The sequence below is a fragment of the Neolamprologus brichardi genome, chromosome 6 (assembly GCF_056152115.1).
Source record: "Neolamprologus brichardi isolate AB-2024 chromosome 6, ASM5615211v1, whole genome shotgun sequence".
Taxonomy (NCBI): domain Eukaryota; kingdom Metazoa; phylum Chordata; class Actinopteri; order Cichliformes; family Cichlidae; genus Neolamprologus; species Neolamprologus brichardi.
In genome coordinates this window covers 21,068,392-21,095,740 of record NC_142109.1, presented here as the reverse complement: position 1 = coordinate 21,095,740, position 27,349 = coordinate 21,068,392, and the positions used below count along the sequence as shown (strand labels likewise).

Below are 27,349 nucleotides of genomic sequence, written 5' to 3'. Positions count from 1 at the left end.
GCCGTTCTGAATGCCTGACAAGCAAAAGCTGAAGCAGTGAAATAACGTCTGGGATATTTTAAAGTTTTATTGCACTGCAAAGAAGTAGGGCTTAGGTTCATGTGTAGGCCAAAATTCACCTTTACAAAGTGAAATATGTACTATGGTGCCATAAGAGTTACAGCATTTTCCTAGCTCTCAGACTGTAGGTGGTCCTTGTTTCCTCGATTTTCCAAGTGTTCATTAACTTTTGACAGAGATGTCTGTCCACACAGGCTGCAAAACATCAGGGATTTTAGAATATTAACACTACAGCTGAAACATCATGCAGACAGCTTAGAGAAGCCATTACTCCTTCGATAGAATCAAATCAGCCGGTTGGCTGCGGCCCAGTGAAATAAACCTCCTTTACAGATCCTTGTGGTCAAATAAGTCAACATTAAATCCACACCCAAGTAGACCTGGTTTAGCTGAAAGTGTGTGTGTGTGTGTGTGTGTGTGTGTGTGTGTGTGTGTGTGTGTGTGTGTGTGTGTGTGTGTGTGTGTGTGTGTGTGTGTGTGTGTGTGTGTGTGTGTGTTTGTGTGTGTGTGTGTGGCCAGACATATATGTCAAAAATACATGTCAAGAGGAAGAGGTATGCAGTGTATGTTTCAGTTGTTTAAAAACCACAGCATATATAAAGTAAAAGATCTCAAAAAATATATATGTCAGCAATCAAAACAAAATGAGACATGAGCATAAGTGTCCTACACCCATACCTCTCTTTGATGTGTTTTCACCCACATAGGATATTACCCTTAATGATCTCCTGATAGGAATCCCCCCCCTACATGCAGCGGTGCAGACAGCAGGAAGTGTGAGTAAAGCATGTAACTTATACACCAACGCATAAAAACATCAAGACCAGATAAAGTTTTGTGTGTTACTTGCCTTACAAATAGATAAAAGGTGCAAACACACTGGAAATAATATCAACATTAACTGGATGGAACAGAGGAATGGAAACCTGCTGATTTTGCAGTAACTCAGATAGCTCACAGTCATCTTTGTGAAGAATAAAGTTTGTGCTATACCTGGAATAAAGTCATGTTTCTACTGCTGAGTATACTGCCCCCTTTTTTAACGGCTGCTTTGGAGTGACCACCGGTTCATTAATGCATGTCAGCATGTGAGCAGTCACATTTAACGGCCTTTATCAGGTGAGGCAACCCTTAATGCTATCAGTACACAAACACATATTGTTGTGTTATGCACTGCCCACATGCTGACACAGATATACACAAAGAAGACAAATCCTTTAGCTAAACCAGTTATATTTGCCACACCAAACAGGTTCGGTAGAAGGTAGCCTCTGTTTGAATACGGTGGTGTAACGAATCAGAGGAACAGACGGATAAAGAGCAGGAATCTGAACTGTCAGAACCTGTGGGCAGAGAACGTTATTTGAGTTACTCAGCTTATTCACATGCATTCAATCACTTTCAGTGTTTCTCCTTCTACAGAGCAGTGTGTGCATTTGCACAACTCCAAGTGTCAGCTTTGAAACCCACAACAAACCAACAAAAGTTTTGTTTAACTTACATTGCTTCACATTTACCTCTCCCCTGCTTTGTTTAGCTCTGATAAACGGTCTGCAAGCCCTGCAGGGGAGGTTTCACAGGTAACCTGCTGATGCGTGTCAAAGCATGCTACAATCAGGTTCTGAGACCTGGGATGTCACTGTGGGCTTGAACCATGTGAATTAGATTCCTTTCACTTCCCTCACTATAAAAGTAGAATTTTTAGAACAGATAACCATGAGACAGCTAAATCGAATTTCTGTGGAACTTGACAGGAAAAAAAGCTCGATGTCCTTATTTCACTTGGCCCAGAGTGGGACTGTTGCTGCAGTGTTCAAAACTGGTTCTTCCAGTGTTTTTCCAAGTAGTTGCAAAGTTTCAGTGTATGAAATGTTTCTGAAGAGTTGTAGCATAGCAGTTATTCATGGGAACATGAATATGTTATGTGTTAAGTCAGTGTTCTCCCTAGTTTTGGATTTTTTCCCCTTATTTAACAGCACCTGTAATAATAGCGCTAACACTTAAAGGGAAATGAGGGCAGTTTAGATTTTAATCGGAGACCCAGAAACATTTCCTATGTTGTCATTATGTTTTCTATATTTAATGAGAAGGCAAGGCTTTGTGATGAAATAAGACAAATTCAGTTGATATCATCCGTTTATATTTGTTGGTTCATCACTAACACAACACGGACCTTGAACTATAATCACGACTACCGATGTCGTGTATTGAGATCCACAGAATACAATGAAATGTGATAAAGACCTCTGCACCAGCTCATCTGAAGCGGCACACTTCTGTATGTATTCTGTATGTGTTCACGCGCACACACTATCTGTGCAAATGTGCAAGAGTGAGCAAGAGAGAAGAAGAGAGAGGGAATGTAAGGGGGAGAGACAGTTCAGGCTAAGACCAACCCCCGAAGCTGATGCATGTTTCAGCTAAGGTCGCACTTCACTCCCTCTGCCTCGTCAGTTTGACTGTGACTCACTTGGTGTGCTTGTCTGGATTTTGATGACTGAACAGCAAATGAAGTGCAGGATAAAAGTAATACTACAACATTTCCCAGGTAATTTCTTTCGTTCTTTCTTTGTGTTTCCCATGTCTGATTCAAAATTTGACAATATTGTTACCATTTTTTCTTTAGACACTTTGTTTTAGTTGAAGTTGAAGTTAAGGCTTGTTTATACAGTTTAGAACACAGGTTTTATATTTTCCTGATTTACGTAAAAATGTATTTGTAACATCTTAAACTTGCTTTTTTATTTTTATTTTGTATTTTTTATTGCTGTCATACCAGGGATAAGCAAGGATGCCAAAATATCTTAACTAACATTTATAGATATTTCTCTCTAAGTGATATACAGGGGAAAAAAAACATTTTTCCAGGAAATTTGAAATCTTTAAAAGAAAAAAAGTGCTTTAGTTATTGCATACAAATGCTCATAGTCACATCATTTGACACAGAAATCCTGGTACGCTTTTATAATCTTCATTCATACTTTTCTACATTATGTAAATCATGACTGTACAATGGAGAGAGCCGACACACAGACACTATGCTCATGTTGCATTCATTTCCCAAATTCTTGCCAGTGAGCTAAATGAGTTCAAGCCTCCAGAACATTTGTTAAATGTTAACACATGACTCAAGAAAAAGGGGGGAAAAATCCTTCACACAACAAGAGACTGAAAAGAATGTAAACTTAATCACCCCTGACTGTATCCAGCCTAATGGCTAAATCCATCAGTGTATTTATATTGGAATTGGCCAATGGCACAAACTTCAGACGTGCTGTTTCTGTATTAAACTTTGAGGGTTTAAAGTAGATTTGCACATGTGAAGTTGGCTTCAAACACACGTCATGTACACAATGAAAATGAGCTGCATGTGTGTCAAATCAAACGCACACAGTGTGATGGTTCTTGTCTAACAACCTTAGAGTAACTGGCATTTAGTTTATACTCTGCTACAAAACCTAAATGTCCGTCTGACATTAAATTTACCCCTCTGCTCTCTGCATCTTATTCAGCCCAGCACACACAAACAGCAATAGTTACTTTCTCTCATCTGTTTTAGTGAATAACAAGAGGTCAAGCCTAAGTTAAATGAAATTGAATATGCATTCATACTTGCCTGTACATGTATCTGTCAGACGATGCAGCAATAGATTTCATATATTCAGCCTACACTTTGGTTTCTTTGGATTCATCAGATTTGACGCACTCAATCTTTTTGGGCCAAATGTCAGATTATGGGACCAGTAAATATCCACTTTAATATGTACATTTAAAACTGTGACTTTTATTTTAAGCAGTTATTTTCAATTTCACTGATTCTGCATTTCATCTTGCCATCATTTTTATGTTCTATTCTCATGTCTTTTTGCAGTGCATGTCTAAGCTCTCTAACCAGGCAGAGCTCAAAACCACCCTCTGCTGGCAAAAAGAGGCAAAGAAAACATCTGAGGATCCTGGAGGATTACACTGTATATGCTGCATGTAATCCCTCTATGTATTGAAAGGGCTCTGGCATTTTTTGTGAGAGTGGGTATCCATTTGATAAATTCTTCACCGCTCCTACTACTGAAAGCACATCATCAAAGATGACTTTGTAGCTACTGAGTGCACACAGAATAGAAGAAAAGCAACATCAGGCATGGAGGCTTTAAATTCTTCCAGTAGAGTGACTTCAGCTTCACCCCCCACCTCCACTACTCCCTCATGTTCATGCTACCTGCAGTTCTTCTGTGAATACCAGGACAAATCTGTCATTGAAAAGCATTACAACTACACTGAGAAGCTGAGCAACCGTGATAGGCTCAAACCTGAAAGCATTGCCTTACTGGTGGTGTGTGTCCTCATCATCCTGGAGAACACTGTGGTTCTGCTTGCCATTTGGAGGAATAAAAAGTTCCACCTGCCCATGTATTACCTGCTGGGAAACCTGACTCTGTCAGACTTGCTGGCTGGTATTGCCTACATGGTCAATATCCTCCTATCGGGAAAAAATACTTTAAAACTGACACCACTGATGTGGTTCCTCCGGGAGGGAGGGGTCTTTATCACTCTGGCTGCCTCTATAATTAGTCTACTAGCCATTGCGATTGAACGCCATGTCACTATGGTGACTATGAGGCCGTATCATGGGGCAAAGCGGGGACGCATGTTGGCACTAATTGGTGCGAGCTGGGCCGTGGCAGGGTTTTTGGGAATCCTCCCAATATTGGGATGGAACTGCATCCGCAGACTGGACCAGTGTTCAACGGTGCTCCCGCTTTATGCCAAAAGCTACATTCTGTGCTGTGTGTCTGTGTTCAGTGCTGTGCTCTTGGCCATTGTGGTGCTTTATGTGCGTGTTTTCCGCATCGTCCGCACCAACACACAGCGCCAGCGGCTTGGCTTGTCAGGCAGCATAAGGAAGGGCTTAGCCAGGAAGTCAGAGAAGTACATTGCTCTCCTCAAGACAGTCACCATTGTCTTGGGAGTCTTCATCGCCTGTTGGCTGCCCCTTTTCATTCTCCTCCTGATAGATTTTTCCTGCCCCATCCGTGGATGCTCTGTGCTCTACAAGGCTGAGTACTTCCTGGGAGTAGCCATTATCAACTCGCTTCTCAACCCCATCATCTACACACTGACCAGTAAGGACATGAGGAGGGCCATTCTGAAGCTCCTCTGTCGGCCATGTCTAATGACCTCGGATGGGCAGGTGAAAAAGATTGGGATGCCGTTCCTGGAGTGCAGTTTCAGTAAAACTGAGGTGCCCTCCCAGAAGTTAGAACCGGGTCTGGAGACCACCATTTCGTCTGGAAATGTCATCACCACTCCCTCTACAATTAAAGCCCTATACCCCAAACTTTTTAAGTCATAAAGACTTTGACTGACTGTGTCCAAAATGTGTAAATGGGTTTCCCGCTCAATAGAGGATATGTAGCACATCCACTATTGAGAAACAGTTCTGTGGGGTTTTTTTTCAAAGAGCCAAAGAAAGGGGGGCGTATGAAAGACGATGACTCACCTTTGACAGTGTGGCGCAGTTATGGCAATATAACTGAATCACCGAATTTCATTTTGATGAAGCATACCAAACCAGAGAGCAAAGGATGTAATTCAAATGTGAACAAGCAATGGTTTTTATGTATATGATGCTAGCAATATGTCTCCTTTATTAATTTGCACTGACATATGCAACCTTGGACTCAATTATTTTCCTGGACTTCTGTATTTTGTGTGAAGCTTAGAAGGATGCTTCTGTAAACTCAAAGAGTGAAAGACTGAAAACTATGTACTTGCTGGAATAATATGGAGGCTAACGTTTCTCATCTTTGTGCCTTAAAGTCAGAATAAAAACTCCTAACAGTTACAGTGTGTAATCAGCAGACACCTGGATTTCGCTGGTTCGAAGACTGATCGTGTGGTAGATTTGCACGCGTAGATGTTTGGTTACACATATCTGTGTATGTGATGCAAAGGAATTAAGTTGACAGGAAAGAGGTGGCACCCTTCTTGAAATTACTGAATGCTGAATGCAAATAAAGTATGTGGGAGAGGAGGTGAGAATTAAAACCCCCTGACAGTTTTGAAATGACAGATGGTTAACCTATCTGCGGTAGACGTGGAAAGTTGTTGGGGTCGTGTCCAGTTTTTTTGAAATGTCAGCCTGACATCTGCAGTAAAAACCGCTGCATTTACAAAATGTCAGCATACTTAGCATGGGATTAACTGAAAGATAATGTTACAAGTAATGTTTACTTTCCACTGGCTGACAGCTTAACTCCAACTGAAACCAAATCAGCTGCAGTTGCATCATGTCAAGGCTTTACATTGCAGCTTGTGAAGAAGACAACCTTAGGAAGAAGTTCATTCAGCTGCATCACAATTTTTATGGATAAAAATATTTCTGCCTTTGTAAGTTACAGCTCATTCTAAACTGGTATAAATTTACCGAGCAATTGTTTCAGAGCTTCCTTTCATTGTTCATCAAGTTAACAGAACATTTCAGTTAAAGGTACTGAATGATTTTTTTTTTTTTCTTACGTCATTCAAGACTTTAATTGATTAAATGAGGTTGTGGGTTTTTTGTACTAAAATGTATGTAGTGAACTTGATGTATTTGTGAGCATATTTTATATATCTCTATTGTAAATTATATATATATTTTGTAACAAGAAAACGTTAGCAAAATTTGTGTTTCTTTTCATAAAAGAAATAAAGTGTTTCTCTAAAACATTCCAATGGGTTTTCAATTTATTTTCACTGTTAGTGCCCTGCAGCATTCTTAAGTGCATCAGTGTGTATTACTGTGTTAGTGTAGCTGTGGTTAAGCGAAGAAGTATCACAGGAAGTCAGCCTCCCTCATTTCACATCTGGTAATGGCATTGACCTATATACTTCAACTTTAGCCCATCTCAGTATGGCTTAACCTCCGCACAATGCCTCTTTTAAATAAATACTTCTTCACCTGTGGTTAAGAGTTACTATCACCTCACACTGATCTGGCCTCCACATTGCCAGTCATAGTTAACATGTAGAGAGATTACACAGCTGTTATGTATCCAGTTAAGCTACAATAGAAAGATATTGATTGATTTGCAGAAAACTAAAAGAAGCTGCTAAATGGTTTTTCAGTTGTTGTTGTTGTTGTTGTTGTTTTGTCAGGCCACTGTTAAAAAAAAAAGAGTCAATAATGCAAAGCACGTCTAGTGTGACAGACAGTAGATTTTTTTCATGTGATTTTAACTGTCTTTGCCCTAAAGGCATTCTGCAGTCAACCATAAACCCCTCTTCCAGGCGTTTGCTGTATCCACTGTGCCTGCTGGCAGAGGTCATCAAGTCAGGGAATCTTTCCTGTCCTCCAGCTTGCTTTTTGTTGCAGCAGACTCAACTGTTCGAAGTCATGACCACCAGTGACTTATAAATAAAAAAAGTTGGTATGTGGTTTTTCAGGGTTTTTTTTAAATGTCACACCACTGTTAGAAATAAGCTGTCAATAATGCCCAGCACACCAAGTGTAATAGTGCACCCAATGTAACCTAAACACTGAACACTAAGGTTTTGTTTTGTTTGTTTTTTTCCTGTCAACCAGTGATTAAGAATGACTATCCCCTCACTCTCACTGGCCCTCCACATCGACTATAGTTAAAATAAAGAAAAATTACGCGGCTGTTATGTGTCCAGCTAATTTAGCTCCTATAGCAAGAAAACTGTGTTTAGTGCCTGCATTTATGTCTACATTTGTCTTATAATACTGCCAAAGTTACAGTTATGAAGACATGGTTTTTAATGCTAACATGCAAATCTGGTAAAGACTGTTGGTTGATTTGCATGAAGCTAAAATAAGCTGTTAAGTTCTTCACTTGTTTTTCAGTTGTTGTTGTTTTTGTCAGGCCACTGTTAAAAAATGTCAACAATGCAAAGCATGCCTATTGTGATAGATAGCAGATATGTTCTTGTGATTTTTACTTTCTGTGGCCTATAGACATAAGCCCTGCCTCATGGTGCTAGAATAACTCTGATATGATTTGTACAGTGCAGGTGTTCCTCCAGATGTTTGCTCTATCCATGAGAACTGTGCCTCCTGGTAGAGGTCAACAAGTCAGAGAATCTTTCCTGTACTCTGGCTTCCAATCTGCTGCAACAAACTCAGCTGTTATAAGTTATGACCCTTGATAGTCCCTTGATGCCACAGGCACAAATTAAAAACCTGTACTTTTCCTTGCTCTAGCAGAATTGGGGAAATTACAGAGCTGGGGAACTGATAGTCCAAGTGTGAGTGCACTCTTAACCAACACTTGGACTATCAGTGTATAGGAAGCATCCATCTAGAAGAGCAGTTTGGTGCCTCAAGGCTTACTTCAGCTTTTTCCTCTGATTGGATCTTTACGCAGACACACAACAGAGTCTTGGGGGAACTCTAAGTGGTGTATGAAACATGACTTGTCATTTCATATCTAGGATTTGCCAGTCCTTTCAGCCTTAAGGTGTATAGATGGAATGTTATTATGGACTGCTTGATGTGATGAGCGGTGAACTGTGGTTGCAGAGCAACAGGGCTTAAATGTCTTGGTTATATTATGGCAGCTCATTCCACGGGAGTAAACTCAAAAGTGAATGTTTATGCTTGCAGTCTCACAGTTAGCTTTTGGTGCCACCTTTTGGCTTTTAGGCAGAACATCAAATTCTGTGACCTGAATTACGTGTTTTGGAAGGAGGGGAAAAAAACCTTAGTGGTGTGTCAGCACTGCAAACAGATTCATCCCAAGCTCCTGTGCTATGTAGGAGTCATTCATGTTTTAAAGCAGAACTGCAGGAACATTATAACCATGTCTCTAGAGCACACACCATTATGTCTGAGCAACACAGTGATCGTTAAACAATGCCAGTTTAGTAATTTCCTGCTGGGGTTTCAACAATTACTCATACAGTTTTGAAGCAGTGTTACTGCATTATTCTGTTTATTTTCTCATAATGAGATCCCTTTTTAAGTTGCTAAAAGAAGTACCTGTTTTGCAGTTTTATCCTTTATATGGTATTTGTATCAGATTTTGATTGACGTTAATGCTGCAGTTTTTGGCTCCCTGCCAAAAACTGGCCCAGCTTTTCCTTCGTTTTAAGAATTCCTTCTCAATAAAAGCCCCCTCCCACGGGGAGCGTTTGTCTGCCTTTACTAATAAACAGAGGCGGGCCAACGCTTTGGTGGCGAGCTCTTATTGTGAAGGCGAGATGAGGCCGGCACAATGCTTAGTCACGCTGAGTTACAGCTTTCCCCTCCTTTCTGTGTGGCTCGCGGCTCGGCAGACCGCGATGGAGGAATTGTTCTAGACTACGGTAATTCTCTGTTATTCCAAATTTAAGGAGCCATTAGTGATTAATGTCAGTTGTTTGGACATATCTGGATTTTGTGCGGTCTTGTTAGCAGGAATATATTTTGATACCGCTTTGTTAGCACGTTTGTTGCGAGCTCGGCTCACAGCCGTTACTCTACTGTCTATTATTAGGAGCCTATTTTGCTGTCAGCTCTGTTTCCGAAACGTTTGACTTGTTGTTTTGAGGGGGATTACGGCTCTTTCATCGTGAGACCTTCTGAGTTCACCGTCGTTGCAAACCCACCAGAAACCTTCAGCCGATTTAGCTTGCTCTGCTCTACCTTTGCATGCCAGGTCTGTGGATTATTTTTGTTTTACAAACGCAAGCTCAGAAATGATCCTCGTAGAGGACACACGATGGCTTTTTGTGTGCTCTTCATGTTAGGTAAATGGCGCGGAAATCCAAGTCCATCAGGGTTTATGTAAGGGACTGGCTTCACTTCTGGGTCATGTTTTGGTACATCCAGTTCCACTGTTTGCTCGGTGAAGAGTTCACGATGAGTCACCGAGGAGAGCTGGTTGCCAAAATGCCCGAGAAACGCGCTGGACTCTGTACTTGTGTTTGTTTCACTTCTGGCTCGATTGCGTTAGCTTGCTTTGTAGCACAAAACAAAATAAAAATCGCTGACACAGCTGTAGGTGTAGCTCAGATCAAACTGTTAAACTTGTAGAGTCCCTCCAGTTGTTGTAAAACACCCAAGACCTGTAGGCCTGAAGGGTGGCACGCCGACGTGCAGGGTCTCTGTCAGGGGTGAGTGTGCATCTTTATTACTGTGCTATTGATGAGCCAACTTTCTTGTCAAGATTAGGGTTGCAGTGGAAGATTTTTAGCAGCATCAGCATAAATCGCTGGTTTATCGTTCACGTTCGTCTTTTAAAGATGTATACTGGACATTTTCAGTTTCTGTTTGAGTTCGTCCTTTAGTAAGGATTTACCACTGCCAACTCCTTGAAACTTCCTTGTTTAGTGTCACCGTCGAGTGACAGTTTAATTGCACCTGTAATGAACAAGTTTTTTCATGTTAGAGGAGGAAAACCCTCCAGATTGTTTGCTAGGAGTCATTTGGCTTATGGCTTGTGAAATTTCAGGATCTCCCACATGTGTCTTAATAATAAATGTTATCATAATACGTGCAGTGTTTGTCAGCTGATTCATCAATTGATTGATTCAACAACATATAAGATACTATCTTTAGAGCGGCTTGGACCCAGTTATACCTGTCGCATTCATCATACCCCAAAACGTGTTTTTATTATTGATGAAATGTCAGAGTAATGCAGCAGGTATAGCGTGGGACTTGGAGAGCTTGTTTGTCAGTGAGTCGTTTCTGTCTGCTGTGGAAAGTGGGCGAGTTGAGCAATATGTTCTCCTGTGAAACTATTTCACCCAGAATCCTGGAAGGGGGGAGGCACAGCAGTAAATGTGAATCGCAGTGTGTTTCATATTACAGCGAGCTTAACTGGCTGACTTCCTCATGATGAGTTCCATCATGGTTACTGACGTGTCCCCATTTGTTGGTAAAATGAATAACTCTCCAACTTAGTTTGGGGTTTTTTTCCCCTTTAATCTTTAATGATTGCAAAGCACACTGTAACCTATTTGCAGATTGGAAAGCTACAAGGTCATATAACCTGGCCTTTTGTTTTGTTTTGCGTCCTTTTATCAATGCTCCACGTAACGATCAGTGTGAGTGTGTGTTTGTGTTGGTGTGTATACACAACTCACAGGTGCTTTGTTATATAACTGAACCCTCACAGCAGCATTGTTGCTGAGTAATTCAGACTCTTCCTGATCAGAGCGCTCCAAACAGACATTAACCACATGTTTCTTGTATTGTACGTCAATGTTGCAGGCAGTTCATATTCTGAAAAGAAGAAGTGGGATTGGAATAAAAAGGAAGGCATTAAATTTTCAACTTAATGGGTTCAACATAGTGGATCTGATCCTACCTATTACCTGTAGAAGTATTTGTTTGTAAGCCAGTCTGCAGAGCCAGAGCCCTCTCCTCCTCCTGGATTACTTCGATAAAAGTACCTCTTGACTCTGATTAAAAGATTGTTTTGTTTTCTTAGCCTAATTTGGTTTAAACATGTCTGGAAGATGCTGCAATAGATGTACTTGGATTCTGCTGTTGGTTTGAACAAACTGTTCCTTCTGTTCAAACCCCCAGTGGATTGGGAACAGGGCAGAGCAAGAGCACACTTACTCATGCTGGCCTGTTAAATTAAAGCCTAATTTAAGTCACGGCGTTGTCCTTCAAATTGAGCAGCACTCCCTAGCTGCTGCTTACACACTCACTTACACTTACTTGCCGTTTTGCTTATATTGTTAGCCTCTCTATGTGGACCTTTTTTCCTTTTAAAAGTAGTGAAAGTAATAAGTAGGATTCCAGGCACTTGAGTTCCTCACCAACAGTTTTTCTTTTGCGTGTGTGGAGTTTTAACGCTAACTCGATCAATATTCACGTCACCCTGTCTTTTATCAGCTGTGCACACTACCTGTGTGTGAAGAGATGCTAGATAAGGAGAAACTATCATGACTATCATGACAAATGAAAACGCATTAGGCTATGTCCACACTAGCCCGGATAGATTTGAAAACAGCGTTTTCGTCTGCAAACGCTCCGCGTCCACACTAGCATTTTTCAGTCATTTTCACCCAAAAGCAATTGAGAACTAAAGAATTTGAAGAAAAGCTTTTTAAATTGTCTTGGATTGCACACAGAATTAGTAAAGCAATGTTTTAAATCAAGCCTGATAATGATTTCCAGGGTATTTTTCGTTGCTCATTTGTACTCAAATGTATTAAATAAACACTGTTCCTGGATTGGTACCCAGTACTAACACATACCTTATTGTATGTTGAGTTGAGGTAATTGTGTCGTATCAGAACTGGGGTAAAAAAGAAAACAAAACTGGATCCGTGCATTAGTATTAGAGAGAGATAGAGAGAACTAGAGCTTGGGACTCATAAAAGCAGAAGATGGTATTTGTTTTTAATGAGCTGTATAGTCATCGTTACAAAGACAAAGCCTTGACTGTAAGTGGAGTGCATGAGGAAGAATGACAGAATTATGTGTCACTGCATTGATAAAGTTTTGTTGTATGAGTTCATAGATAAACAATAGTGCTGAATCACTCGCTATGCAAGGCACTGATGTACGTATGTAGACCGAGCGGAGAGGCAGAGTTTATCAGTATGAAACAAACACATGCTCTCTCTCTTTCTCTCCCCAGCTGTCAGCTGAACCAACTGCTTCTTAGTAAATAAACAAACAAATAGGTGGGCATCCTCAAGGAAGGCTTCTCCAGAGAAAACAACGAAACACCGCTACCACTCCTTTCCTAAAGGCTCAACTGCCTCACCTAGAGTCTCAGACTCTGAATAGCTCTTTTGAAGACAGCTTTGATTATTACTTTTTGTAACAAAGCAATAGATTTAATTTTTTTTTTTTATCACTGTGCAAGATTGATCTGCACAGTTTGTGAATCTGGCACAGCTCTTGAGTTGTTTGATTGAAGACTTTTTGAGCAGTCAAAATATATTTGATTAGAAGGCTCAGAGGAAGACAAGATAACAGAGACTTACTGCAAACTGACTGTTTATATTGCCAGGTATGATTAATACGTTTCTGCTGAAATAATAGAGAAGTGGAAAGGAAAGCAACCGTGTTGCCAACACAAACAACTGATCTGAGTCTGGAGCAGTTCTTACTTTGCCTGCTATTCTCTAACTCTTTCTCTGAAAAGTTAACCTTCAAACAAAACCAGAGGGACCCTTAATTCAAGGCATTTTAATTATGTTGGAACTGCAGCATATATTAGTACATGCAGCCACGAGTGGCAGCTCGCATTCAACGCTCTAGTAATGCCATAATGGGCCGAATGGCTGGACTGAAGTACTGAACATAGCAAGGAAATCCCCATGTTTTTATAAACCAGACATAACTCTTTTACTCATAGAAAAGTCAGGAGGGCCTGGAGCTTTCTGTGTGGCTGTCTACCAAAGTCCTCAAATTAAATTCTTCTTTTATTTCGACCCATGCCTGCATGTGGTGCAAGGATGCCCCATAACGCCGTCCACTGTTCTTGAGAAGGCGACCAAAGAGGAGGAGAAAGGGTAGGAAATGACGGAGTGTTTGACAGAATACAAAGCGCTGGTGACTCCGTCCACGCGCAATGGTCACCGTGTCTTCAGCTACACGCTCAAGAGCCACACGTCGGCTGCCTTCGCCATCATGAATGAGCTGCGGCTGGAGCGGCAGCTGTGCGACGTCACACTGCGCGTGCGCTACAAGGACCTGGAGGCGGTGGACTTTGTGGCTCACAAGGTGGTGTTGGCCTCCTCGTCCCCGGTCTTCAGGGCCATGTTCACCAACGGCCTGAAGGAGTGCGGTATGGAGTTGGTGCCCATCGAAGGAATTCACCCCAAGGTTAGTCTGTTTTATCCTTGCCTGAATGTTTTGTTTGATTTGTACTCGTTTAAATGTAAGCTGTAGTATTGTGTTTATTTGTTGACTTCCGAATAACTAAATGGGAATCGAGTTACTCCTCTTTCAGCATAAACTGGCCTCACATTATTACAAGGAAAATCCAGTATGTATGGGACTTGTAACTTTAAAACCAAGTTGTATACCACAATGGGCTTTTCCAGCATTGTTAGAAAAAAAAATTGGCTCCACTTCCACAAAAATTCTGCACTGCTTTAAAGTGAAACAGAAAGTCAGAATTGCTTTAAAACCATACTCAGATTATCATACCTTTATAGATAACACCGTCTACTGTTTTTCTTTATCATTTATCTTTGTACAAGTGCAATTAAAAGTCAAAACTAAATGAATATCAGCCTTACATCACACTGATTATTAACCAAATGGGTTATTCCAAGCATCTTGGAGGGTTTGCTACAATACCTGCCCTTTTTAGTTGCTCTGTAGGACTCCTCCTTGTTGCTATATGACTGCATATTTGGATTTTACATTTTCTACATCACACTTTATGATTGTTAATCTCTTTATCTGAAGTGCCTAAAACATTTTTGCAATACATGTAATTTATATTCGGAAAATGTGTGTACCCATGGATTGAGTGCATTTCTCTTTTTTTATCTTTTTTTTCCACGAGCAAATAATATGTTCAAAGTAATTATGAGTCATATGTAAAAGTGCATAAATATTTTTCTATGGTACTCAGGACTGAAGTTCCACCTTTTTAAAAAGTAAGCTCTCTCTCTGTGAAACAGGTATGCACAGTGGCTAAACAGTTTTACCTTGACTTCCTTTACTTGCGTTGGGTGTTTACTGAGCTCACATAGAGCGTGATCGACACAATATCTATGATGTGATAGCTTGTGAGATGCTAATCTGGGTTCCTTCCTTCCAGAATTTAGCATAGCATTAAATAATTTTTCTCTCCAGCTTCTCTCGCTCTAATTTTCTCATCTGTGCACTGACTTCCCACAGTCCAACTCCTTACGTTGTGTCTTTTCACCATTTTAGGTAATGGACAGACTGATAGAGTTTGCCTACACAGCCAGCATCTCTGTGGGTGAGAAGTGTGTCATCCATGTGATGAATGGTGCTGTCATGTACCAGATAGACAGCGTGGTCAAGGCCTGCTGTGATTTCCTCGTCCAGCAGCTTGACCCCAGCAACGCTATTGGCATTGCCAGCTTTGCAGAGCAGATCGGTTGCACAGAGCTCCACCAGAAGGCCAGAGAATACATCTACATGAACTTCAGCCAGGTAAGGCTTAAATAGCATCTCGTTAGAATCACTGAACTGCATTGTTGGGCTGCACATGAAGTTGGAGCCACTCCTTGTAATTGTTTTTTCCTAATTTGTGGAGCTTAAGTAATGATTTTGTAACTTAGAAATCAAGAATTAAACATGGGATATTCTACAAATCTGTTCACGTTTTTGGGGCAGGAAATCTGTGTGTAAAGTGTTTTGAGGTCTGAGTAAACGATGTTTCACTTGCTGCATTGTGGTTTCTTCTGGTGAGTTCAAGCTATGAGTCCACTGGCAGACTCACAGCATGCATTCTCTTCACAAGAAGGCCAAGAGAATTCAAGCTATCAGTCACAATGACTTGCGAGTATCTATGTGGGTTTACTTGCGGCTGAAGCATACCTGACTGCAAAAGATGATGGTACAACGCAGTACAAGAAATGAAAGGACAGTTAATATTTCTCCCTCATAAGGAGATAAGATCAAGGGCAGGTCCAGCTTATGACAAAGACGTGCCACATGTCTGTCTGTGAGGTTAAACCTATAAATGGTGTAATATTCAATACATGCCTGCTCACCAGAGGTTTGACTTTTTAAATATATTGTGGCTGTCAGGGTAGGAAACCAGTTTTCCTTTGTTAGAAAGAGATTATTTGTTGCCAGAGTTGGTTTTGTTCTCACTGTTATGTTATAACTGATCAAAATAAGCAAAAACAAACAAACTGATAAAGATTACATGATTGATCCGTAATTTAAAATAAATCTGTTTGTATTTGGAACAGAGACTGTGCACAGTTTAATTGATCCAGCAGTTACTTTAGGTAAGAAAATTAGATGAGAATTTGCTGCTGGTCTAGATTCCATTCAGTCATATATGTCTGGATTTTGGACTTATGCAGCTATCATTAGCGGTCTGGAAACTTTTAGCTCAGAAATATTAATCAGTTGTTTGGAAAATCTTTCCAGTTGTTGTAATTACTCACACCAGATACTTTATTCTTTAACAACACATTTATCATAAAAAGTTACTTTAAATCTATACTCCTGCTTTCCAGGTAGCAACCCAAGAGGAATTCTTCAACTTGTCCCACTGCCAGCTGGTCAACCTGATCAGCCGCGACGAGCTCAACGTGCGCTGTGAGTCCGAAGTCTTCCAGGCATGCGTGGCCTGGGTGCGATATGACCGGGAGAACAGGCGACCGTACGTCCAAGCCTTACTCCAGGCTGTCCGCTGCCATTCCCTCACCCCCAACTTCCTGCAGACCCAGCTTCAGTCTCTGGACTGGGACCCACAGTGTAAAGACTACCTGGCTCAGATCTTCCAGGACCTCACCCTCCACAAACCCACCAAAGTGATTTCTTGCAGAACTCCCAAGGTGCCGCAGCTCATCTACACAGCAGGGGGTTATTTCCGTCAGTCGCTCAGCTACCTGGAGGCTTACAACCCTTGCACGGGAACCTGGCTGAGGCTTGCCGACCTGCAGGTACCCCGAAGCGGCCTGGCCGCCTGTGTGATCAGTGGGCTTTTCTATGCTGTTGGTGGAAGAAACAACGCGCCTGATGGTAACATGGACTCAAACGCTTTAGACTGTTACAATCCTATGAACAACTGCTGGCTGCCGTGTGCACCCATGAGCGTGCCCAGGAACCGAATCGGAGTCGGAGTCATCGATGGCATGGTATATGCAGTTGGTGGATCACATGGGTGCATTCATCATAATAGTGTGGAAAGGTAAGTGAAGTTGACTAATAATGGAAGATGGTATTTCTTTTTTTTCCAATTCTGCCTATTCTGAATTTATTCTTTTATCAATTATGTGTGTTTGAATGTAGAAAGAAAACCAGCAGTCTTTTACTGGTTGAACAGTTAAGTAACAATTACAGTATGTGGTCAGCACAGGTCATTTTAATGAAAGGCTTATCAAGGCTCGCAAAATTTCAAAATCTCTGGTAGCCCTTCGGGCAGGCATTCTTCAGTTTTTGGTAGCCCAAAATAAATTTAAGTAGCCCGAATAAAAAAAGAATTTTTTTTTACGTTTTGTTTCCTTTACAATATTATACTTTAAACGGAAACAAAAATTAATCAAAAAAAATTGTTAAAATACAAATCACAACAACTGTATAAAAATTAAAACCATCAACTCAAATACTTGGTTCTAATTGAACAGAAATTTCTATGAACTTGTAAGAACTGTGTAGAACATGAATCAGTCTGTGTCAGATCCTGAATCTGAAATTTTCACTGAAGTCACGGGTAAGAGGCAAGTGGAACCAAGATCTAGGCCATTTGCTTTTTGAAGTTTGCAAAGACTGCTAAATTCTGCCAATGGTAGTTCACTCTTTGCAATATAGCAGCTGTTCTAAACAGCTTTTTCAGGAGTTCTTGTTGTGCTTGGTTTATTTGTAGTATGTTTTTTTGCAATTGGTGTTTGTTCTGGGAAACATACTGCAGACTGGGCAATAATGCATTTCTTGCATTTCTCATGGGTTCTGATGGGGTCTTTCTTAAAATGACTGGTCCCAGTAACAAAGGCGCTTGTCGACTCAGAAATCAAATGAAACTCACAACACACCTGGCAGAACATCATGATATTTAGCTCGTCATATTCCAGCCACAGAAATTCTTTTGTCCATGAAACCAAAAAAGCTGCGCTTTCTTTTTGCCTCATAGTCTGATTTGTCCAACACGTTCTCACTCCCAAAGCGTAACATTTTAGGCTAGGTGACAAATCGTCAACATATTACGTTTTCGGCTACCCACCACATTCCTAACGACCTCGGAAAAATGAGGAAATGTGAGAACCGTATGGACTCAATCTACACATGTTCGCTCTTTTCCTTCAAATAGCTTAGAAACACGCTATTTAACATCATTTAAGTCCTGTTTAAGGTGAGGAAAAAGGTTATGGTTAGGGCTAGGGATAAGGTTAGGTTTAGGGCTGGAATACAGGGCTGGAACGTTGATTACCGCGGGAGCGTCATTGCACTGGATTTCAGCCATAACCCGCCGCGTACCATAAGAACGCCGAAAGTCTCCTTTCGCGTTCCTAAGGAACGCTGCGGGACGTGACAAAACGTCGCCATGTTACGCCTCGGGAGTGAGAACGGGCTCGATTTGTCATATCTTTTCCGTTTTGTAATCGGCTTTTCTTTGGCTGCCTCTTCTTCACCCTGACCTGTCTTATTTGGCTCTGCAGAACTAAAATACCAGCGTAAATCCTGCTGCTTTTACACACATACTTACATAATGATCAGCGATTCTTTGCGCACTCAACCTCTCACATGTTTAAGCTTGCTGCGAGAGATTTCACTTGTCGCGTTTGAATAGTAAGCTAATGAGTGATAAGACGATGTCAGAGGAATTGGTGCGCAATTAATCGTCACTCACCAATCAGTGCTGCCGCTCTCTATACACCGTTCGCGCGATCGCAAAATGAAAATGAAAGCAAAAAGCAAGCGCAAATTCAAACGCGATTTCAATATGTCACATATTGACAGTGGCTTATCGATGCCAATGACATAATTACTCAGCTACATTGGCGAAAGAATGCAAAAGCACTGACATATATTTTCCTATGATAGCCCGACGGGCAGGGCTGAGTTAGATTTTGGTAGCCCGACTGGAAAAATTGCTAGCCCCGGGACGTCGGGCTAGCGATTTTGCGAGCCCTGCTTATGGTTGTGTCTGTCAAGAGAAGTAATCGGGTAACTTCCTGGAAACATTTTACTCCCTGCAATTTATTTTTAGATCACACAAAGCTGCTGTGAGGGTGTTTGAGTCTACAGGGAAATATTTTTGTAATATTAAACTTAGTGACAATTGAAAAGAGAAACAAGACACCTTTTGTTTTCTCTCTCAATCTAAGCTTGGCACGAAATGCTTGCACGAACATTGTTATATGACCAGATCAAGAAGAACTAATGCTCATTCTTTCTCAGATTGCTTAACATCTTGAGATAATCCTGCCGGATGCGGCTTTTAATCCACACCTGTGAAACGGCAGCTTTATTTAGGTGCTTTCTGGTGTTGGGTATTAACAGTGACTGAACAACATACATTTTAATAAATAATAACAAAAAGGGAAGCGGAGAGCCCATCAACAAGTCCCATGAGAAATATCCGAGGTGCCGTATTGGCCTTGCTCTGACTAACCTTGACATAAACCTGCTCCAGATTTTTCACTGCTAGCCATTTAAAATGGGGATTACTTAAATTTTAATTCAAGGCAGAAACTTTACCCAAAAGTTGGCTTTGTTCCTAAAATGGAAGATCTTACACAGGTAGCCCACAGTCTCGGTAAAAGAGGAACATGTCCAGCCGGTCTGAACAATCATGTAACATCCGAAAGCACATATGACGCACTGTCGCACAATGGCTAACCACAGATACTGAGGAATGAAACTAATGAATCTGTGGTGCAGACTCCTGGCAGTGGTTCATTCATTGGGATGATTAGTTACAAGAGTTGGTTACATTTGCGATTTAGAAACCCGATAAGTAAACTGACTAATGTTACTAGTTGGCAAAAAGAAAACGGGGAGATAAAGCTCAGAAATATAGCGATAATTACTTTCTTTTCAAACTATGTAGCCTTCTCAGTTTGTGTTGGTTCTCCACAGGTATGATCCAGAACAGGATCAGTGGCAGCTGGTAGCCCCGATGTTAACACGACGTATCGGTGTGGGTGTGGCGGTCATCAACCGGCTGCTCTACGCTGTGGGGGGGTTCGACGGGGCCAACCGGCTCAGCTCCTGTGAGTGCTACAACCCTGAGAAGGATGAGTGGAAGACCATGGCTCCGATGAACACGGTCCGCTCCGGAGCTGGTAAGAAGGAATTGTAAAGCTCCCTCCTAATGATGAAAAACGTTTCTGAAAAACAATCAATTTACACAACTGCCCGTGCAGTTTTCCACCTGTGATTTGTAAAGATATGCAAGACTTCCTGCCCCTGCAGACCTTCCTGTTTTTGCTAGGTAGACCCAAGCAGTACTTAAACCAGACAGCAAGGGCAGCTTAATAGTGAGGCAAAGCAAATAAACAAAGATTTCAGGTAAAAAGCAACATTTCTCAAAAAAAAGAAATTGAGAAATTAGACAGAACCTATAATGATCTTGCAGTACACATCACAGAGTGTATATGGAAAAAGTGAAGCCAAAATATCTAGGCATTTTATTGCCGTCTTTTGGCAAGCTTTGAGATGTGAAATCCAACTGGACTCTGGGAAGAAACTAGTTACCTCAGCAGTTATTACTCATATCTAGAGAACAGACCAAAGACTTTGGCAGGAAGTCTTTATGTATGGATGCTTATTAGTACTCTTATTGATACTACTTTCCATATTTTGATGTAAAATAAACGGAAGCGTGACTATGGCCCCTTTTGTCAAATTGGTAAGCTTAGTTTTGTGTTGCTTTTTTAACTTCTGCGATAAGTTATGAAAGCAAGGTGTGTTTTGTAGCGTGCATCTGGGGTTAACGACTGGTAACAGGTCTGACCACGTCAACACTGGTTATCGCTCTATCCACAGTTTTGAACAGTCTGTCCTGTCAACCGTGACCAAAAAACACTGGATTCAAACAAACAGCAATGTTAAAGGTTATCGCTCCAGCAGCAGCTTCCCTGTGATGGGGAGGTTAAAAATTTGTAAACTTTAACTTTGCAGGGTACCAATAGCAGTGCCGTTTGTCAAGGTGCTTATCAGTACTTTGGTATACACCAGTCTCAAATTTTAACAATCAAATGCTGTTACTTGAAACCTGTGTGAAATTCAGTGATTGTGTGGGTCAGTCAAACTTTGATATCATGTAAATCATGTATCTGTTTGTAAAAAGACTTTGAATAGAAATCTAAGTGAAAATGGCCCTAAGCTACCTTTCTCTGTGATCTCAGTGAACTTTCCTCATGACTTATTAGGGCTCAGTCGCTAGTTTCAGATCAGAATAAATCAAACATACACAGATCCAGAGATAACGCCTCACTTCTGGTTTCAAAACATACAGATGGAGACGGTGAAAATGCTCAGGTTGAGGTTTTGTAACTGGACTTCCCAAATCAATGAGTGTCATTGCTCTGGCAGCATCCATCTTCTAAACTGTGTGTGATAGGATAAAGGTGTCCATGAGATATTTTGGCTTTGCTACAGTGGGCAAAATCTGCTATGTTGTCAGTCTCTGTACAGAGTCAATAAACAAGAAGCACTCCGAGCACAATCCCCCACCCAAGCACCTCACCTTTTGGGCACTATTTAAATTTTAAGGGATTAGTATTGTGTTTTGTATACATTCATTTTGTTTTTTGGATTTCATTAGTTTTCAATTTGCTTAAAAAAAATAAAGTTTGTAGTGCAGTAGAAATTAAATGTTGACAATAAAAACATTGGGGCAATGCTAACCACAGAATAAAAATATACATTTTTTATTTAAGTTTCACCTTATTTGACTCCGAAGAAGAGGTCAGAAGTCCAAAGAAAATTTTATCTTTAAAATCTCCATTGATCATACCTTATATGATTAAATGTTTCAAATAGCTCTACGACCTCCAGATCTGTGTGTTGACCTTGAAGAGGTCAAATTTGACATGATAATTAAAATCTTTATGCTGGTACTTCATATATGTTGACACACCACATTTGTAAGGATCATAGTTTCTAAGTTATAAGGATTCTTTCTTTCTTTTTCTTTTTTTTTTAGCAAATAAATCATTAAGTTGACCTTTAAGATCATGGTGGATGTAAGCCAAATTTGAATGAACCCTCACACAAGTGTTATAATAAACACAACCTCCTTGGCAGAGGTAATGATTTTTCTTAATCAAGAAACGCATTAAAGAAAAAACAAAACACTTATGTGGGGAGTGTGTATGTCTTTCTTTGTGTGTCCTTAAATACATGTTTGGCCTGGAGTTTTAATTGTGTTTTTTTTGGTTTTTGGTTTTTTTTTTAATGATGGCAGTCAAAACAAAGCTACCTGTGACCGTAGCGTAGACGTTACTCTTTTCTTCAGCCAGTTCTGCCATGTGCTTACATGTGTCTGCCCACATTTAGTTTGAATAAATGAAAGAGTTGACCTTTTCTTTTAGGCGTGTGTGCACTTGGCAATCAGATCTTTGTGATGGGCGGATACGACGGCACCAACCAGCTGAACACGGTGGAGCGCTATGATGTAGAAACCGATACGTGGAGCTTTGCTGCCTCCATGAGGCACAGACGCAGCGCTCTGGGAGTCACTGCGCTGCATGGACGCATCTATGTGTTGGGTGAGTAATGTAGCTCGTAGAAGCCTGCTGAGAGAAAAGCAACGATTTGATTTACAAAATATGTTTTAATTATTATACTGATGTCAATGCAATTATTTTGTTCACCTCTCACATTTACAATCATTGGGTGTGAGCCAGTACTCATTTAGGTCACGAGCACCACACCACAGCATTTCATTCAGGTTGAGGTTTGGACTTTGGGATATTGCAACACCTTCATTGTTTACTTTTTCAGCCATTCTTTAGTAGCTTTGCTTCTGTTCTCGCGATCATTGGCCTGTTGCATAACCTAGTTTTGGCCAAACTTCAGCGGCAGGCAGATGGCCTCACACTTGACTCTAGAATACTTTGGTAAACAGTACTTTGGTCTTGTGGCTGTAAAACATGCCCATATCATCACACCTTCACCACCATGGACGGTTGTCTTGTGGTTTGTTCAATTGCGTCTTTGCAGGTTTGTGGGGTTTGTTTGTTTTTATTTAGTTTTTTTGATCCGCAAAATGCCAAAAAATATCTGATTTTATAGAAGTCCTCACACTTGCTGATGATCAGTTAATCAAGTGCAATTAATTATCAGCACTTAGCTGCTACCGACACTTTTATTTCTTATGCAAGTAGGGAAGGTGTACTTTGGTTTTCACACACTGCCTCTGCGTTTCTGTTTGTGTTACATAATGACAGAGTGTGTAATATGTCATGTGATGTTGTGTTTACCTAGGAAGTCAAAATTAGAAACAGGGTGTGCTTTCTTTTTCATGTGTCTGCGTATTAAAACTATTTGTAGTGTAACCGTTAAGTGTTTAGATGCATTTTGCAAGGCATGATTCACCTTGGGTAACTTGTTCAGTTTTTGTGACTATAAAATGTAAATATTTACATTTTTATGAGTCACAGTAGCAATAACTAACTCCTATTTACTCACTCCACTTAGTGTTTGTTATCCATAGCTCAGATCTGTGCTGTGCTTACAGGAGGTTACGATGGCAGCACTTTCCTCGACAGTGTGGAGTGTTACGACCCAGAGCAGGACACTTGGTCAGAGGTGACCCACATGACTTCAGGCCGCAGCGGCGTGGGAGTGGCTGTCACCATGGAGCCCTGCCAAAAGGATTTATTGCAGTGTCAGGCGTGTGACGGTGGAAGAACCAGTGGCAAGGCGGACCCTTCGGCAAATGCACGCGAAGATCTGAGCAGGACCCGATCCACACACTGACACGCATCTCAAAACTGACCTGTGAAAACTGGTCCTTTAAATTGAGTGTCGTTATAAGATCCAGACAGTCCAGCTTTGTGCTCCAACGCGGCATTTAAAGCCCTCAGCTAGATCATAATTTGTAAAGTTCAAGAAAAGGGCTCCATAGTAAAAAGGTCACTTTACTGGCCCGATGAGTCATCAGGGGCTCTTTATTGCATTTAAAGAGCAAACTAAATCTGATAGGTGAAGGAAATACTTCAAGCGATCAGATTATGTAAACAAAACGTAGCATTTGTGTGTGTGTGTGTGTGTGTGTGTGTGTGTGTGTGTGTGTGTGTGTGTGTGTGTGTGTGTGTGTGTGTGTGTGTGTGTGTGTGTGTGTGTGTGTGTGCAGCAATCAAAGTGCCATTACAATGCCTGTGGGCATTATCACTATGTCGGTATATTCTCCTGAGGTGCTTGTGTGGGAAGGCACAGGCTGAGACACTGTGTGGAAATTAGTGTTAACCCAGAGAGCCGCAAGATGAAGCTCGTACAGTGGGCCTCATGCAAGAGCTTGTTTGACGTGCTTATACAGGCCATCTTAATTCAGTCCAATAGTTCTTTACAAAATCACAATCTGCACATTAAAAAAGAATACATAAATAAATGAAGAAGAAGAATTTAAGCTCCTGATGTTGGATATATCCAGTACTAGCAATCCAAAAAACTGTGTAATAACAGGAGGTTTTTGATATAGCACAGGAACCATTATTTCCCTCCGGTTTATTGTATATGTAGACAGTTATTTGCTGTTATTTTTAGTAGTAATGTACATGTTTAAACTCACCATCTGTTTAGAACTCATTTTTATGCAAATAATCTATTTTTATTTAAAGTGGACATCCTGTATGACGCCTGTGAAGGCACGCGGAAGATATTTAAATCGGTTGTTGTTGATCTAAGCTGAAGACAGATTCTGCAGCTCCAGAGCTCTTATCCCACCTTAAATATTTTCAAGAACATTTTGGATTACTGGATCACACACAAGAATATACCTGTGATGTAAAAGAGGATTTTTTTCAGGCAAACTGGCAAGGTGGTTCCAGTTTTAAATCCAAGAACAAACGGCCTGTGCGAGGCATTTGGTGTTGGTGTGATCCCTCGCCTGCAACACCACCCATGACGTGTGCTGTTAGATTCCAAGAAGAAATACTTTGGCCTTTCTTACATGACTACCTGACGCTCGGCTGCAGGTTTATTTTGGTAGGCACGGCTAAAACTAGCAGTCCTGCAGTAAATCCAGCTTTCACAGTGGGTTTCTACTGTTTTGTCGCCTTTTAGTGATCTTACTGGGGCAAAATAATAAACGGCTGTCACTTTGGTGCCTAACACTTCCACAGAATCACCACCTTTTTATGGAACCACTTAATCAGAAATTACAACCTTCATGAAGGTAGGATTTATTGCAGGATGTCATATAGAGCATTAGATCTAGTTAAGTGTGTATAATCATAAACTGGCAGCTGAGTTTCTGTTCCTTCAACTGCAGTCATGCAGCTGTACGGGTGTGGGGGAAAATGTGCATGCACCTGCCAAATTGTATAAATTGTCATCTCAGATTATGGTAGAAAAGATCTGCTTTAAGCAAGTGGTTCTTGCATGAGGCCCACTGTCACAAATTCAAGTGTTGATACAAGAGTCTGCATAGTAACAAATGTGTTCTTTAACTGATTGCATAAAATGTGAAACTTTAGTAAAATACTGAGCGATGCTTCTTCTCGGGCTCCACGATTGTCGTCCAGTGGGATCAGTGTGCAAAGCGCCAACAGAATGAAGAAATTAGTTTAGGCTGTGTTTAGAGGAATCAATACTGTAGCATTTAAACGGCCTGGATTCAAACATCTCACTATTTACAGACAGAAATGAGAACCTCCCGCGCGCAGTAAACAATTTTTTTGGATTTTCACATCCTTGAGACCTCAGACACAGAAATGACCATGTTTGTGTATTCGTGTTCAAATATTGTATACTAATGATTTAAAAAAGGGGAAAAAAGAAAAACTTGCTTAAAAAAATGTATTTGTAACAGCGGTTTAAGCTACAAATGTTTTTAAGTGATGTTTTGTACATTGATATTCTACAAAGTCTTGTACAGGAATTCAGAGCTCACTTTTTTATTTATTTGTTCAGGTCCTTTGTGATTTTTCTTCTTCCTCTAAACTGACATCAGCTTTGTATTAAATTGGACTCTGGTGTAGTGTTTTAATAACTAGCATGCATTGTAACAAACTAGGAATGCCTGTTAATGCAGATTTTGGATGTTTGTTTAAAAAAAACAAAAATAAATAAAACAAAAAAAAGAGAAACCGACGCTTCACCTTGAAAGGGACCTTTTCCCCCCCCCTGTCCAGTGGTTGGATTAGAGATGAAAATATTTAACATCTGCTTTGTACATTTCTCCCCCCAAGTAAGAACTACCCTGTACAGTAATGCACTGTTAATTAAAATGTGTTTATTGCACTGCTGTAGTCATGTAATAATTTTAGTTCTGATAGTTGCTGGGTTGTGTGTGTTTTGTTTTTTCTTCTTGATGTTACGTTCATTTGTGCTGTTTTCAAATCAGTAGTGGCCACTAGAGGGAGCTAAAGCGCCTTTATATCTTCTTGTATTTTATTTCTACATTTACCCTAAAATAAAGTTACCAGTTTACGCTTTTTGCTAAAGATGGATGCTCCCTGCCCACTTTGATAGGTACATCTGATTAACTACTCATTAATGCAACTATCTAATCATACAGTCACGTGTCAGCGACCCACTACATTCGGGCATGAACACATGGTCTACGTGGCCTATTGAAGTTCAAAGTGAATGTCATCAAGATGATTCTAAGTGACTTTGAATGTGGTGTGGTTGTTGGGGCCAGGCAAGTTTTTTTTTTAGAAACTGCAGATGTGCTGGGATTTCCCCCACACACAACCACCTTTAGTGTTTACACGGAATACAGCAAAAAAGAAGAAATATCAAATTAGCAAGAAAAAAACTCTTGTTGATGCAGTAACTCATTTAGCACTTGTTACAACCAAGATATGCAGAAGAGTATCTTTAGTAGAGGCGAAATGTTGAAGCAGATGGGCAACAAGAGCAGAAACCCACATCATTTCCCCTCTCTTGCTCTGATGATTCTTAATTTATGCTGCTAAATTTGTGTGGTGGGGTCAGAATCTCATGTAAGCAAGAAATCCTGCTTTCTATGTCCAGGCTGCTCGTGATGCTGAAGTGTATACTTTGAGCACGAACTGAGCATCATTTAAACTCCACATCCTACCCGTGCGTTCTTTCTGACCATGTCCATCTCTTAATGACCAAAGTGTACCCATTTTCGACATTATCCTGATTTTAGCGGAATAACCTGTAGGATGTTGAGCTTAAATCGTCTCAAACCAGTTTCCTGAAAATGACAATGAGTTTGCAATTCTCCGATGGCCTCGGCAGTCACCAGACCTCAATCTAATAAGGCATATTTGGAATGTGGTGGAACCGGAGATTCATATCATGGATGTGTAGCTGACAGTGAAGGTGTGATCAATAAGGACCCAAATGTCTGAGTAATGTTTTTGAATCTATGCCATGAAGGATTAGGACATGGCAAAAAGAGCTTCAGCCCAATATGAGCAAAATGCACCTAATAAAGTATGTGTGCGTGTAGATACTAGTGTGCAATGTCTCGTTTTTATTATCTTTCTAGTGTGTTTTTCAGTGAGGCAAAAGCAGGTATGTCATTTA

The 27,349-nt window shown here is 40.7% G+C and overlaps 2 protein-coding genes across 2 annotated transcripts; both read left to right on the top strand.

Annotated features, from left to right (window-relative positions):
- Positions 1-2,462: 2,462 nt before the first annotated feature.
- On the top strand, positions 2,463-6,755 carry s1pr5b (sphingosine-1-phosphate receptor 5b). The gene is made up of 2 exons (XM_006787394.3): positions 2,463-2,608; positions 3,932-6,755. Exon 2 carries the CDS (start codon positions 4,199-4,201, stop codon positions 5,408-5,410), a length of 1,212 nt encoding a protein of 403 aa, XP_006787457.1. The 5' UTR covers positions 2,463-2,608; positions 3,932-4,198; the 3' UTR covers positions 5,411-6,755.
- Positions 6,756-9,268: 2,513 nt separating this feature from the next.
- On the top strand, positions 9,269-26,086 carry keap1b (kelch-like ECH-associated protein 1b). The gene is made up of 7 exons (XM_006787385.3): positions 9,269-9,366; positions 12,642-13,837; positions 14,903-15,148; positions 16,189-16,865; positions 19,754-19,959; positions 22,213-22,389; positions 23,361-26,086. Exons 2-7 carry the CDS (start codon positions 13,532-13,534, stop codon positions 23,600-23,602), a joined length of 1,854 nt encoding a protein of 617 aa, XP_006787448.1. The 5' UTR covers positions 9,269-9,366; positions 12,642-13,531; the 3' UTR covers positions 23,603-26,086.
- The last annotated feature ends 1,263 nt before the right edge of the window (positions 26,087-27,349 follow it).

Bases quoted from the DNA above. Each gene is read 5' to 3' on its own strand.
- s1pr5b (XM_006787394.3), top strand. From the start codon at position 4,199: ATGGAGGCTTTAAATTCTTCCAGTAGAGTGACTTCAGCTTCACCCCCC.
- keap1b (XM_006787385.3), top strand. From the start codon at position 13,532: ATGACGGAGTGTTTGACAGAATACAAAGCGCTGGTGACTCCGTCCACG. The intron at 15,149-16,188 runs GTAAGGCTTAAA...CCTGCTTTCCAG, and splicing joins TCTACATGAACTTCAGCCAG to GTAGCAACCCAAGAGGAATT. The intron at 22,390-23,360 runs GTGAGTAATGTA...CTGTGCTTACAG, and splicing joins TGGACGCATCTATGTGTTGG to GAGGTTACGATGGCAGCACT.